This window comes from Mus musculus, chromosome 5 (genome assembly GCF_000001635.26).
Source record: "Mus musculus strain C57BL/6J chromosome 5, GRCm38.p6 C57BL/6J".
Taxonomy (NCBI): Eukaryota; Metazoa; Chordata; class Mammalia; order Rodentia; family Muridae; genus Mus; species Mus musculus.
The window spans coordinates 24,339,119-24,353,202 of NC_000071.6; the positions used below are offsets into that span (position 1 = coordinate 24,339,119).

The 14,084-nt window shown below is 54.2% G+C and overlaps 1 protein-coding gene across 6 annotated transcripts in view; it reads right to left on the reverse strand.

Annotated features, from left to right (window-relative positions):
* The window catches only part of Kcnh2 (potassium voltage-gated channel, subfamily H (eag-related), member 2), a 32,096-nt gene extending 19,530 nt beyond the window's left edge, over positions 1-12,566 (reverse strand). The window contains exons 1-2 of one of the 6 annotated variants that reach the window (XR_389740.4): positions 12,090-12,566; positions 9,193-9,423 (exon numbers count right to left, since the gene is read on the reverse strand). Coding sequence is in view for 5 of the 6 variants with exons in the window: in NM_013569.2 (NP_038597.2) it covers positions 9,193-9,423; positions 12,090-12,165 (307 nt within the window). In the remaining variant the exon portion in view is untranslated. Of the gene's footprint in view, positions 1-1,717; positions 1,849-4,750; positions 4,783-9,192; positions 9,424-9,538; positions 9,690-12,089 lie in introns of those variants that run through there. The other 5 variants (NM_013569.2, XM_006535633.3, XM_006535634.4 and 2 more) reach the window with 5 other exon arrangements.
* Between the last annotated feature and the right edge of the window lie 1,518 nt (positions 12,567-14,084).

Consider the following 14,084-nt stretch of genomic DNA (forward strand, 5'->3'; position numbering starts at 1 on the left):
CCATCTTCCTGGATTCTGTAAGGTCCTGTAACTGTCCTCCACCTTGGCTCCCAAACATGAACACAGCAGGGCCTAGAGAGGCCGCATGCAATAAGGCTCTGCCGTCAGTCTCTAAGCAGGCACAACCCTCTGGTAATTAACTCAAGAGGACAATTCCCCATGGCTTACTCTCCAATAGGACACTGTGAAACACCCACAGCAAATTTGTCAGTTAAGTTCCCTGATGGCACATGCAAGAATGGAGATATACGACCATGATGCAAACACAAAAACTGGCATTATTTTCAGGGTACAGAGTTGTCTCCTCAGAGAACCCACAAAGTCACCAGGTAAACACCAAGAACTGAGACGAGAGCTCCACCAGAAAGACCAGCCCACAAAACACAGCTTCAAACAATTAGAAAGTAGAGTCAGAAAACAAGACAGTACCAGCATAGTGGCCCACACTTGTGGCCCTAGCACTCAAAGTCAGCAATGGCTTCATAGTGAGAGTGTGAGGCTTCAGAAAACAGGGAAGGGTCAGCAAAGTGGCTCAGTGGGTACAACCACTAGCTGGGCAAACATGAGGAGCTGTGTTTGCTTCCCAGAACCAGCAGTAGAAAGAGAGGCAACTCCCCAAAGCTGTCTTCTAGCCTCAAACAATCACCATGACATGCATGATCACATAAATCAAATGTCTGTTTCCTTATCCCTGTGCATGTTTGTGTGTGCCTGCATGCATCTGTATGGCACATGTGCCATGATATCCATATGGCATTGTTTTGCCTCTGCACACACCAGGCTATCGGCCCATGAGCTTCCCAGGATTCCCGACCCCACCTTCCATTTTATCTGGTAGTATATGATTACAGTCCTACCTACTGTGCCCAGCTTTCACATGGGCTCTGAGGATTCAGACTCGGGTCCTCACACTTTCCCATCAAGCACTGTATCCACTGAGTATCTCCCCAGTCACAAAACCTCTTCCTCAATAACAATGACTGTGGAGTAGCTGGGACGATCAAGAACACACAGGCGAGAGAACAAACCTCCGAGCAATAAGATCTATGGGAATGAGATGCCTGTAGAGATGGCCCAGCATCTTACTGAAACTTATAAAGCTGTCCATTCTTCTGAATGAAAAGCAAACCTAATTCTGACAAAGGCTTTGGCGAAGCTGGCACATGGTGCACACCTGCTATCTGAACATGCAGAAGAAGCAGCAGGATAATGAGCTCCAAGCCAGCCTAAGCTACTTCAATACTGACTCAAGAACATAAACAAATGACGCTAGAAGGAAGAAGAGGGAAAGCCAGGTATGGCTGTTATCGCAGCCCCTGGGAGGCTGGGACAGGAGCGTTACCACAGTTCAAGACAAGCCTGGGCAGCTGCACACATGGTGAGTCCCAAGCTACAGTGTAAGATCTTATCTAGTAAATAAGTAAACAAACCATCTTTTAAATTAAAAAAAAAGAAGAAGAAATGGAAGAATTCACCTTTCCATTACTGAGACACGGTAAGTAAGCATGATGCTTTGTGCTTGTCGTTGTCTTACAGTCCTGATAGGCACACTGACAGACATTTGGGGCAGAATGCAATGTTCAGAGGCAGACCCATGGTTACACAGTTAAGCAGTAACCTATGCTAAAGGTGCCCCACAAAGCAATGGAAAAAAACAGACTAGATGTGTTGGGAAAGTTGGCTCCTTACATGGAAAAAAATAAAACTTGATCCTTACTTGACACTGCATCCAAGGAGGGCTCAGTGGATCCAACATCCAACTGAGGAAGACGAGCCAGGGAGTCAGGGAAGAGGCAGGCCTGTGCATAGGAAAGGGTCTCCAGTGCAACTTCAAAGTCAATGATTCGTCTGCATCAAAACTAAGAATCTTTGTTTTATTAACCAAGCAGAGAGAAGAGAGAAAGGTATTCACAATTTCCACAAGAAATTGACATCCAGAATGCATACTGTACTCATTTGTATTTCTACTGTACACAAGCAACCCCTGGAAAGCTACAGGATCAAAAAAGAGCAGTCTCACAGGAAGACAAGCAAAGGATGAACTCTCACCATTGGCAGGAATGAAAGCCCACGTGGCTAACAAGCCTGAAAGAGATGCTCTGACTTACAATACGTCAAAGAAACTCAAACTGAAGCAGCAAGCCCATAAGACTGGCAAACATTAGAAAGGGAGATGATGTTGCATGTGGCAGAGGTGGGAGAGCTTGAGAGTCTCCACTCAGGAGGCAGACTACAGGTGCACAGTAGGGCTACAGTTAGCTAAGAACCCCATATCCTGTGATCCAGCAATTTCACTCCCAGGCTATTCAGGCCACAGACACTCTCACAGGAGTCTGGAAAGGCCTGGGTCAGATAATGTTCAATGTGTCATTTTCTCTGGTGACAGAGAGGTGGAGACTATCTGCAGTCCTTCACTGGGACAGGAGCAAGTAAAACAGGTAGATAGATACATGCTCCAAGATGGGAAACCACAGCCTGGATACTCACTGGCAGCTAGCCCACATGCACATACAGTCATGCTCCTGTGAATGCCAGGATACAATACACAGCACAATACCATTTGCATACATTAAATCCATATGCATCTACCCAGTCAAAATACACATTTGCAAGAACATATGTGGAAAGCATATTCATAGGGAGTGCATTTGAATGGCTGCCTGTAAGGAGTGCACAGAACTGAGAGGTGAGAGAAAAAGAAAAGGCAGGCAAGAAAATGAAACAATAGCTTAAGTACTGGGGCCTCGTTGACTTGAGGGGCTGAGCCAACAGAAACCTAGAGAGAAAAAAGACAGGCCAGGGTGCAAGGACCATACAACAGACAACCTTACTCCCTGTAGTCTTAACTGGGACCATGGGGTACTGCCTGCCAAGTGGCAATCAGACGGCCCCTACATGGCACGCTGCTGTGTTGGTACTTGTTTGGGGAATGCTCTCCACCCACCATGCAGGGGACAAGTGATCTGATCCACTTCAGAAACAAGGGCCACCAAAGCCTTCAGATTCCAGCCAAACCCAGACCTCCTGAGGCCTGAACTCATCACACCCCAGAAACAGAGGTGCAAGGTGGTCCACACAGGGTTCTAGAGTAGAGACAACTGAGCCCGAGGGCCAGTTTGGGTCCCCACCTGCTAGGTATGTCCCTTAGCCTCCACAAGCAAGAGTTTCCCTTCCAGAAAATGACTAAGAAATTTTATCCACAAGAGGCTACAAGGACCAGCATTTACACACTGTAAAGTCACGTCACCTGAGTCTACATAAGTGCTACCAAGAGCTGCCAGCTCCCAGCTGGCTCTGCCAAAGCTTTGTTCCCTCTCCGGCCTCCTCTCACCTCCTCTGAGTGAAGAAGCTATGGGGCCGAGTACATTCCCTGCACTGTGTGATGCCTCCCACACTCAACAGAACAGGAGGGCACCGAGCTACGCTCTGGCCCCTCGCCCCCTCTTCCACCCTAATGTTCTATCATCCCAAGGTTTTCACAGGATGGGACACTGAGGCCCAGAGATAAGAAATGATTTTCCCAAGGCCTCCCAGTCCATAATCAAGTTAGAAACCGCCCCCCAGTCATCTAATGCCAAGAATAAGGCTCAGCTACACAGTGCTGCCCCGTTTGTCCATTCATTTAACAAAAACATGCAGATACCGAGCTCCTACAACGTACAATGTAGATATGAAAACGGAAAACAAAAGAAAACCAAAACCAAGCCACTCCGCCTAGGGGGAAGATGAGGACTGCAAACTCATCCAGAGCCAAACTGAGGCAGGGACAGGTAAAGGCAGAGTGCTGCCCAGCCTGCTGGGTAGCTCCAGGCCAGCTGAGGACAAGGGGTGTCAGCGCCACTGGGACCCTCCTGAGCTCCTCCTCAGACTGTGACTCAGAGCTCCCTGCATGTCACAGAGTCACGTCTCAGTCCCTCACCCATGGGGGCCAGCGACCTCTGCTCTCTTGCCTGCACACAGGTGGGAGGCAGGTTTTAGAGGGGAATGTCAATCTCTGGCCAGTGTGTTCTCTAGGACAGGTGGTCGGCACCCTCGGGGAGGCTAAGTAAGTTCCTGGGAGCTCTGGGATCTCGGGGCACGGAAGCCACCCCAGCTCACCCACCTCCACCACCTAGCAAGCAAGCCCTCCTGCTGTTCCAGTCCCCCTCCCCAGAGCCCAAGGCCACTGTCAACTCTGCTTCCACCGACAGCTCTGCACAAATATTTACATAGTTCCTCTGGGGCTTCGGAGACACCACACACAGGAGCAGGAGGCACCCTCCTGACACTGTCCAGGCCTAGGGCCTCTGAGGAAACAGCACCTCTCTACCCTCATGGACAGGAAGCCCTCAGCAGCCCACCACAGGGAAGCTAGGAGAAAAGTCCTTAGCAGAGACAGACAGACAGATAGACAGCTGGAGGCAGGCCCTGCCAGAAGCTACCACCTGCCCCAGGCTCCAGACTATACCAGATCCTGACCAGAAAAACAGGGCTATCTATGCTCCCCAGAAGGGAACACACCTTTAATCTTAGCAAGGCCAGCCTGGTCTACCTAGCTAGGATTACAGAAATAAAAGGGGTTGGGGGATAAGCACTCCAATTGCTTTGGCCCCATGGAAAAGCCCTAAGTTTAAGGCCTTGGCTTCTTTTAGGAAGGCTCCAGGCTGCTTCCCATGAACAGAGCACAGAAACAGCTAGGCAACCAACCTCTGACCTCTGACCTCTGCCTTCCACCTCAAAACCTCCCCCTTCAGAGAAAGCATCTTTTCACCTTCTCAGAGGACACATGACTGGGATCTGTCTGATAGGAGAGAGCCACAGCAGGGGCAGAGCAGGACCTCCGACTTAAGTGAGCAGGGAAGGCAGAGAAGAGAGAAGATCAGATCTAATGGCCTGGGTTGTAAAGGGTGATGAAATGCCCAGAAATTGGAGGCTGGTACCACCAGGGTCAGCCTGAGCACCTGAAAGACCAGGGTGTGAGTCAGGGTACAGCACAGAGCAAATGTGGAGACACAACACACTGGGGAGCTGGTCTGGACCGAAGGTCCCAACCCCTCCCCCCAAGCCACAGCATCAGCTGTAGCAGTGGGGACCCTCTGACCTTGTTGCCATGGCAACTGGCCTACAGCTGGAGTGGAGAAGCCAATAGATTCTTCTCTAGAGACAACCTCATCTCCACCCACACACAGGCTCCTGGGGACACAGGGACAGAGAGACAGGGCCAGGACAGTTAGAAGTATGGTAAGACAGATAAGCCTTTGAGACAAAGGCCTGGGGGACGGGGGGGGTGAGTAGACAGCATACAGGAGACACAGAAAGAAGCAAAAATTTGGTTCCAGGATGCTGAAGGATCAGAAGAAAGACAAAAGGAGAAGGAGGCAAAAATGGAAGGGACAGAAGCAGGCAGGCAGGTCTGAGACAAAGGCAGGGAGGCCTGAGTGTGGGGAGCAAGAGCTGCCAAGAGGAGGGGGGCACAGCAGGCAGGAAGGGAGGCAGCAGGGAGGTGGGGACAAAGAGCAAAGACAATAGCGACAATAGCGGGACCAGGAAGAGGAAGAGCTAGATCTCCCCCACCCCCACCACGGCAGGCAGTGGAGGGCAAGGTGTGTACGCAGCCAGCACCTGCTGTCTGCGGTCCCTTCACAGAAATGTCGCATCCTGCCAGGCCTGCACTACAGGGTTCTGCTGTTCCCAGTTCCATTCTGGTCCTCGGTCTGTCTTAAGGGGCATCATCACACGGCCAGTGAACTGGGCACACTCTGTCTCCTCCTCCACCCACACTCCCCCAGTCTAGCTTTCCTTCCTCCCAGCAGCCCCGGCAACTAAATAATGGGGCTGTCTGGCTCCAGAGCCTGAGACTGCACAGAGCTGGGTTAGAGGCTCCGACACAGCACAGCTGTCCTTAGAGGCGCCTGCCAGCAAAAGGCCCTGCCTCCTCCTCAGCCGCTCTTCCTCCCTGGAGCTACAGCCCAAGAACCTACTCTACCAGGGCTGGCCCAGGCAGCAGACACCCTAGAAAAGGTTTGGACAAAACCAGGAGATGACATTAGCACATTTCTTCTCTGAATCTCTACATGTTCCACACATCAACACACACAGAGACAGAGACAGAGACAGAGACAGAGGCAGCCCAGGTCAGGCAACAAAGATGACATGAGGAACTTTGTGTCACAAAGCAAAGGACAGAGAGGCTGAAGAATCTGTCTGCATTGCCCTCAGCCTAGAATGGCAAGGTAAGTGGGGCCCCAGGTGCTAGGCCAACCTGTTGTCCGTGGGAGTTATCTGAACCCCATGGAAAATAGGTGAGAAGAGGCAGGAGACAGCAGCTAGCATAGGGTTTCCTAGGTCACGGCCCCATTTGGAGCAGTAACCTGGAGAAGGCACGAAGTTTAGGCTTGCATAGGGGTCTGGATTATAGGTCCATTCTCTTCACAGATAGACTGGTAACAGGACCTCCACCACACAGCTTCTCTACCAAATAGAGGGTCCTCGAAATTCCCCAAGATTCCACAACAGTGCTTTCTCAGGACTCTCCCAAAGGAGGCAGCAAGAGCCAAAAAGACCCACACTACGTGAGAAGGCTACACCCATGCTACCGCCAAAGGCAAAATCAGTCCAACCTCTCTGATGCCAAATCCACAAACACAAACAGTACCCACCACGGGATTGGAGTGTGCTCACTGGGGGAAGACACTGCACAGGAGCATTTTCTCAGAAGCTCCGTACCCGTGAACCTAGTGATGCAGGGTTATCATCTCAGCTACTTTGGAGGCTGGAAAAGTTCAAGGCCCACCTAGGTTATGGAGTGAGATCAAGGCCAACCTGGACAACTTAGTGAGCTACTGTCTCAAAACAAAGAAATTTAGGTGCAGATGCAGTGGTGCACACCTTGAGTCCCAGCACTTGGGGCACAGAGGCTGGCAGATCACATTGAGTCAAAGCAAGTTATATCTGCGTAGTATGAAACCCTGCCAAAATAATAATAATAAATGAAAGAGGAGAGAGAGAGAGCACATACAAGCACTAGCAAGATGGATCGGCAGGTAAAGGTGTTTCCCACACAAGCCTGACGACCTGACTTTCATCCCTGGAACCCATGGAAAGGCTGAGGGAGAAAACCAACTCCATGAAATGTCTTCTGACTGCCAAACACATGTGCGGTAGCACTCACTCCATCACACACAGCTCTGGCCTTGAGCCTCAGTCCTGAAGAAGAAGAAAAAAGGAACCCCAGCATCCCAAGATCCCGAGCAAGCACTGAAACAAAACTGTGGAAATCAACCAATTTGGCTGGTGGAAGATTCCACACGACACGTGACCCCAGTAGTTATGTGTGCATATGCACGTACACACCTGTGCACTGGAAACTTAAGATGGTGTTTGTGTGAAGCACAGATAGCCTCCTTAGTCGAGTTCTCTGGTGTCCTTATCAATGCATGACACAGAGCAGAACAGAGCATGGCTCTGGTCAGACATGAACTCCACTCCAAGTACTGAGGCTTTCAATCGACGTGGCTCAAGGAACATTCTTAATTTCTTTAAGCTTTAGTTTCATCCTCCTTAGGTGATAAAAGGCAATACTGAGAGGTCCAAAAACCCTGGGAATAAAATTTCAATTTCCCAGCAAGCCAACTGGGCTCTTCAGAGGAAGCCATCGACAATGGGTCACTGATCAGTGACAACCCTGACTTAAGGAGGATAAGTCTGAAACTGAGTCAGCTCCCGGGACACCTGGCTAGAGGGGATAACAAGGCCACAACTAGGCTGCTTTCTGAGATCCTTTAAGGTTTCAACAAATACAGAGACACTAACACAATAGCCAGGCAAAATTGTACTAATGGCACTGATTTGGCCCTAGCAATCATATTAGAGGTTACCTAACCCTTTAGAAAATTCCCTTAGCCTTGCATAAAAGGGGGCCCATGAGTCCCTCAAGTCTTTACTTTTGATGACAGTTGACCCCATGCTAGAAGTTTCTGCAGAATAAATGCTCTTTGCTTTTGCATACTATTTTATGTTGTTGGACCCTAACAACATTGGGGATGCTGTGAGAATTGCACAAGGTCACACAGCCCTGTGAGCTTCCCACCACTTTATCCTCTACCTGCCTGCAAGCCAGAACTGCAATTTGTGCAGGCAAACTCTCAAACAAAGGGCCACTGGTAGTGCAGATCCTCTGAATGTTGTCCAAAGACATCACAGACTACACACCTGCAAAGGAAGCCCCTTAAGGAAACCACCCTGGAGCATGCACATCAGAGGCCTGTAGCTTGCAGGGTCCTTTTGCCACAGCAAGAGGCAGGGTGTGCTCACTGTGGCTAGGCAACTGGCTCCCTGAGAGCAGGAACTTTGTTTTTCCTGTAGGCAGATCTATGTTCAAGAGCTGGGTTCCAGGGATGTAGGGAAGGAAGCTCATTGGTGAATATCTGGAGCCCCTTCCGAGCCCTCCACTACCCACTACCTCACCACCTCACTGACCTCCCTGAGCAGAACCCACCCAGGCGCACAGGCCTAGTGAAAGAACAGCTCCACCCACCCAGTGTGTTTATCCACTCTCCACTTTGCTCTCCGGAAGCCCAGAGCAGCTGGCTTGGGAGGTGGTGGCTGAGCAGAGACACCTGGCTAGCAGGGAGTTGAGGGGAGGGGCAGAGTGTTCTGCAGACCAGACAAAGGTAACTTAAGTTACGGGAAGAGGTGTCGTTGAACGCAGAGAGAGGAAGGCAGAAGATGGCAGCAGATACAATCCTTCTGCCCCGCACTCCATTTCTTCCAGAAAGTCACCTGGCACAGGATGCCCTTCAGGTAGCTAGAATCCTGTGACTAAGACCCAGAGCCAGCGCCAGGCCCCACCTTGCCCTATTACCACTATCCACGCCCATACCTACCATCCCGGCTTAGTCAAATGTCAGCCTACCAAGCTCAACATAATGACACCTGCCAAGGAGTAAAGTACTGAGAGATGCCAGGCCCCCTCAGCCTTAGTACCTCCAAGGCCATTCGGAACGCCCACCCACCAGAGTTGACACTAAGGCCACACCGGTTCCTAGACATCGGGCCACGCCCATGCCTGGAGGGTTCCGCCCCCAAGGGACTCGCAAGGTTCGCCAGCCTCCAGCAACTACAGATCCCACCCCAATGCACCTCCACCCCGCATCCACGCTCCTTCTCTGGAGGCCCGGCCCCTCGCCACAGCCACGCCCCGGCCCCGCCTACCATCTTTCCGGTAGAAGGCGATCTCCACTTTGCGCTCCTCTGCGCCCAGCAGGGCCTGCGCGATCTGCGCGGCGGCACGGCGCTGCGTGCGCGGCCCATGCAGGAAATCGCAGGTGCAGGGCCGCTGCATCACCTCGGCCCGCGAGTAGCCACACAGTTCGCAGAAGCCGTCGTTGCAGTAGATGACAGCGCAGTTCTCTACGCGCGCGTTAGCGATGATGAACTTGCGGCCTGCGGGGGGGGGGGGGGGATGAAGACGCACGTGAGCGGGGACGCTAGTTTTGGGGGCTCCCGACCCTTCCCCACATTCGCTCGTCACACAGTGCCGTCCGACACTCCCCCGCACCAGGGAGGTGTGCCCAACCCCGGCTGAACGCAGCTGTGCAGTGACACAGGTGCCTCCACGGGGCGCGTCCTCGCGACACGCCCCCTACCCCCTGGCCCGCCGGCTGGCTGCGTGGCAGAGAGCCAGCGACCAAGGCCGGCCTGGGCGGGTGTCAGCAACGCGTGTCAGCAGCCGCGGCGGAGGGATAAACACAGCCTGGAAAGGGAGCCTGGGAAGGACAGGAGATGGCGGCCAGCCTCCCCTTTGCACCAGCTCCTCTGGCTTCTTCCTCTTGATAAGGAACTCTTCCTAGAAAATCAGTCCCTCGAATACCGTTAGACTCCCTCCCATCACGGCCACTATGATTTCCGAATCCTACCCACAGGCAGCCAGAAGCTGAGGAATAGGTAAACCAGAGGATGAGGGCGTGAACTTGCAGACTTAGACAACGCAGCAAGGTAGCTGTTAGTATAGTCATTTTATGGATGAAGAAACTGGGGCTCAAGAGAAGTTCATCTCAACGCCCCAGTCTAGCAGCTCATTCACAGTGAATCCAGCTTTTGAATCTCGTCTGGCAGAAGGACAGCTGGGGGTCACAGGCACAAGTTCAAGGTCATACAGAAAACTGTTTATAGAAGGAAAACTACCTGCAGCTTCACAAACCCAGAGGTCAGGCCAAGACACCAGCCCACTTGTGGAAACCAGACCTGGGAAAGATTACCACCTCTAGGGATATGAAGCTTTCCTTGGTGACCCCATCAAATGGAGTCCAATAGACCCACTTCAGCTAGACTTGGCTCATCCACTCCACACTTGAGCTAAAGGCCAGGCAAGTGGATGAACAGCAAGTCGGGCAGCCTCAGGGCATCTCACTTTTGTATCAGAGTTCGAGGGATAGGTACCTTCTATAAACAGAAACTCTGTCTGTCCACTTTGGCCTTTAAAGCTGGGGTGTGCAATTGAAGTTGAACCTGTTTCCTTCCCTCCTCGCTATGCAGTCTTCAGGCTGCAGCCCTGCACAGTCCTGCAAACCCCAGGCAGCTGGCTACAGCAGGGCTCCCTGCAGCAAGGCCAGCCTACCAGGTTCCAGCCTCCCAACTTCTGCCCTCCAAGAAGTTACTTTTGAGCGTTGGGTCATCTTTAGGTCAGTTCCCAAGGCCTTTTGGAACTCCCAAGCAAGCATCAACCCCAGGTCCGAGTTTCTTGTCCTATGAAAAGGCCTTCTAACTCTGTCTCCACTCCTACTGAGCCTAAGGTGTCCAGAGTACCCACCACCCACAGGAGAAAAGTGAGCCCCCCCCCCCCAGACTAGGAGAAGAGAACAAAGTTCCTTTGAAGGCAAGTCCCACTCTACCCCACCACTTGACTGAAGGCCTAAAATACAGATCCTGGCGAGACCTCACAAGCCCTGTAGTTTATCACCTTGTTCACAAATGTGGAAACTGAGGCTTTGAGTAGGAAGAGTCACTCAAGGTCATCTGGCAGTCAGTGGCAGAGGCGGGGCCAGAAGCCAAGCCTCTAGGACCCAGTCCAAGATCTTCTCAGATTCTGCCCCTGCCTACCTAACTGGTAGGAAAAGAAAGCCCGAGCAAGGGCCTGCCCCCTGCCCTTAGGCCTGCACCACCTCTTCGGGATCATCCTGTTCTCTGTCTAGGGACAATGCTGCCCATCCAACTGAGCCCTCCCTCCCAACACAGTAAAGCACACATTGTCCTGTGTGCACAGGGTCACAGGCAAGGAATGTCACCCTCCTGCTCCAGGGGCCCTTTGCAGTCACACACTCTGTGGCACATGCAGCCTTGAGGACAGGCACACCAACACCAAACATTCACCTAGCCTAGGACACATTTCTGGAAGTCTCCCTTGCCAGGTCCGAATAAGGGGAGTTGTAGTCACCCAAACCCAAAGGGGCTTGGGGTACCATCCCCAGCAGGAAAGTCCACCACACTGGAACTCCATGGCCAGCCTGTTCGCCCCAAAGCCAGCTTCAGGTGTGCAGCAGCCTCTCAGCACAGGGCCCACAATCTTGGGGACTTGCCGGAGACGCCTCTCCACGGCCCATGCAGACTCGAATTCATTAGTGACACAGGGATTTGACCATATACTTGTCACACACTCAAGAGCAGATTTGGTCACTAATCCTACACCTCTAGTTTTAGTCTGTCACATACAACACAGCCAAGACTGGAACGCGCAGTGTACTTTTAGGGACCAACAGCTTAGGTCATAAACAGTCTTAGGACAGCACACACACACAATCTCATCAACTCTGGACATTTAGAGTTGGAAACACCTACACATCTCATCCCACCTCCCTTTCCTGCACATTCCTGGTGTCATACTCACTCTCCGACCCCTAGCTGCAACACTAGGCCCCTTGGTCCTATGCCAGTGGTCCCTGGCACCAAGCCTTGTCCCCTTGGCTCCTGGCGTAAGTCTCAGGGCCCACCAGCCCCTACTGACTCACATTTTTGCACTGCACACGGCCCGGGCACGCCCCCCCAGCCACACTCAGCAGAACTGGACCCACCCCCCCAGACCCCCTCCCCGCCTTGCCCCCTCCCCCACTCACTCTGGCCCTCAAACTTGCGGATGATGGTGTCGAGGAAGGTGTTCTGCGGCGCGACGTGGCCCCTCCGCACCGGCATCCTGAGCCCATGGGCGGGCCGGGCGGGCCCCCACCCACCCTGGCCCGGCCCGGCCCAGCACTAGGCTTCGGGTGGCCTGGCCGGGCCGTGGTCTCCGCACCCCGCGGCCAAGCTGAGTGCGGGCGGGGCCGGAACTGGACCGAGGGCGCGGGATTCCCGCTCTGCTTAGTGGCTGCCGGCTCCGGACCCTGGGCCGGGCCTGAAGCTGCTGGAGCTGCGGCGCCGGCACACCTGTCTGTCGACCCGGGCTGGTGGTGCCACGGGCCCGGCTGCACCTCGTCCCCGCGCCGCGCTCCGCCCGCTCCAGCGCCGGGCTCCCGGCTCACGCCTGCCCGCCGCCGCCGCGCCGACAGCCGCTCCAGCGCCCGCGGCTCGGGCAGCGCCTGCGGCTTGGTCCGGCGGCTGAAGGGTTAATGCGGCGCGCGCCCCTCCGGCTCCGGCCCCCGCCTCCCGGCCCCCTCCTGTCGCCGCGCGCCGGCAGCACCGCCCTCTCCCCGCCACCCCGAGCGCCCGCCCTTCTTATTGGCTGAGCCGCGCCGAGCGCTCCCGGAGTCCCAACCCCTCGCTCCGCTACCGCGCCCCCGGGACTCGCGCTCCGCCGAGAGGGGGAAGGGACCTTTAAGTAGGGGAACGGTGAGGACAGGTGCGATGGTCGGTTTGGAGGTGACCAGGGAGAAGGGCATATCGCCCCCTCCCAGACTCAGGACTGAGAAACCCGATTTGATGGGGACAGGACCAACCCTTTATCTCCTGCTTCCCTGCTGCGCCTAGGGCAGGCTGAGTACCCACAGCTCGATGTCGGAATGTGCTGTGGGTGACGGGGTTGAGTGAGGCCTAGGCTCTGAGATGAGCCGCCCTAGGACCAGGGGACAGCCAGAAAATGGGAAGAACAGGGAATGTGGAAGCTGTAAAATTTTGAGACAAGGGTGGGTGAGCCGTAAGAGAGGCACGCCTCCCCTGTCTCCAGGGAGTTATAACCTCTCGGTGGTTATTCGAATCTCTCCATGGATGACACGTACAAAGAGACCGACAGCAGTTGCGGCCTTTTAGCTGTAAGAGCAAAGCGAGGCCCTTCCTTGAGTGCGAGGTCCCAGCCAGGGGATCCCCGTGAGCTAGAGGCCTTCCCTCCCTCTGCTGAAGGAACCTCATAGGCCCAATAGGAGGGCTTGGGGCCCCCCGAGGCGGCCCGGGCGGCCCAGCCCCCTCGGAAAACCCTGGCCTTGCCTTGGGCCCCTCCCCCTGCCAGCTGGCTCGCTCCAGCAGCAGCTCCCTTATTTAGGCAAAGAGGTCTGAGGATGCTCAAGGGCAGGCAGGGTGTCCACCAGCCGCCTGCCCACTGCCTGCCCACCGCCTGTTGGGGCCTGAGTAGGGGGCTTCGGGCGGCTGAGGTGTCCTTGATTTGAGCAGCTCAGCGACGCCTGGGGCAGGGCAAGGCCGAGAGGCGAGTGTTGACAGCTGAGCAGGCCTGCTGTGGGGAGGAGCCAGGCAGCTGGAGTTGAGGCGGCCTTGAATCCCCTCCCCTGCCTGCAACCCGGATCAGAGGCCTGTCTAGATGGATGGGGCCATGTGGGGGTTCCTGAGGGCTTGCAGCTGCCTCTGTCCTTGCAGCAAGGGGCTGGGTCTTGTCACCAGCGGGAACCTTCATTGGATGGGGGAGAGGGGGCGACGGACGGCGCAAGAAAGGTCGCCATGAGACCACGCCAGCCAGACTCTTACCTTACTCTTACTCCAGGAGCAAAATCCTGAAAACACTAAGGCCAAACAGGGCCCCTGGCCAGGAGGTGACACTCTTTTTTATTTGCTAGTGGGTGGGCAGTGACTCAGGGAGGCAGCCGGTGGGAGAGAAGGAGGTGGCTCCACCAGCTGATGCTAAAAAAGTCCAGAGACTCCTGCCTGCACAGTCATCCCTCAGACCCTTT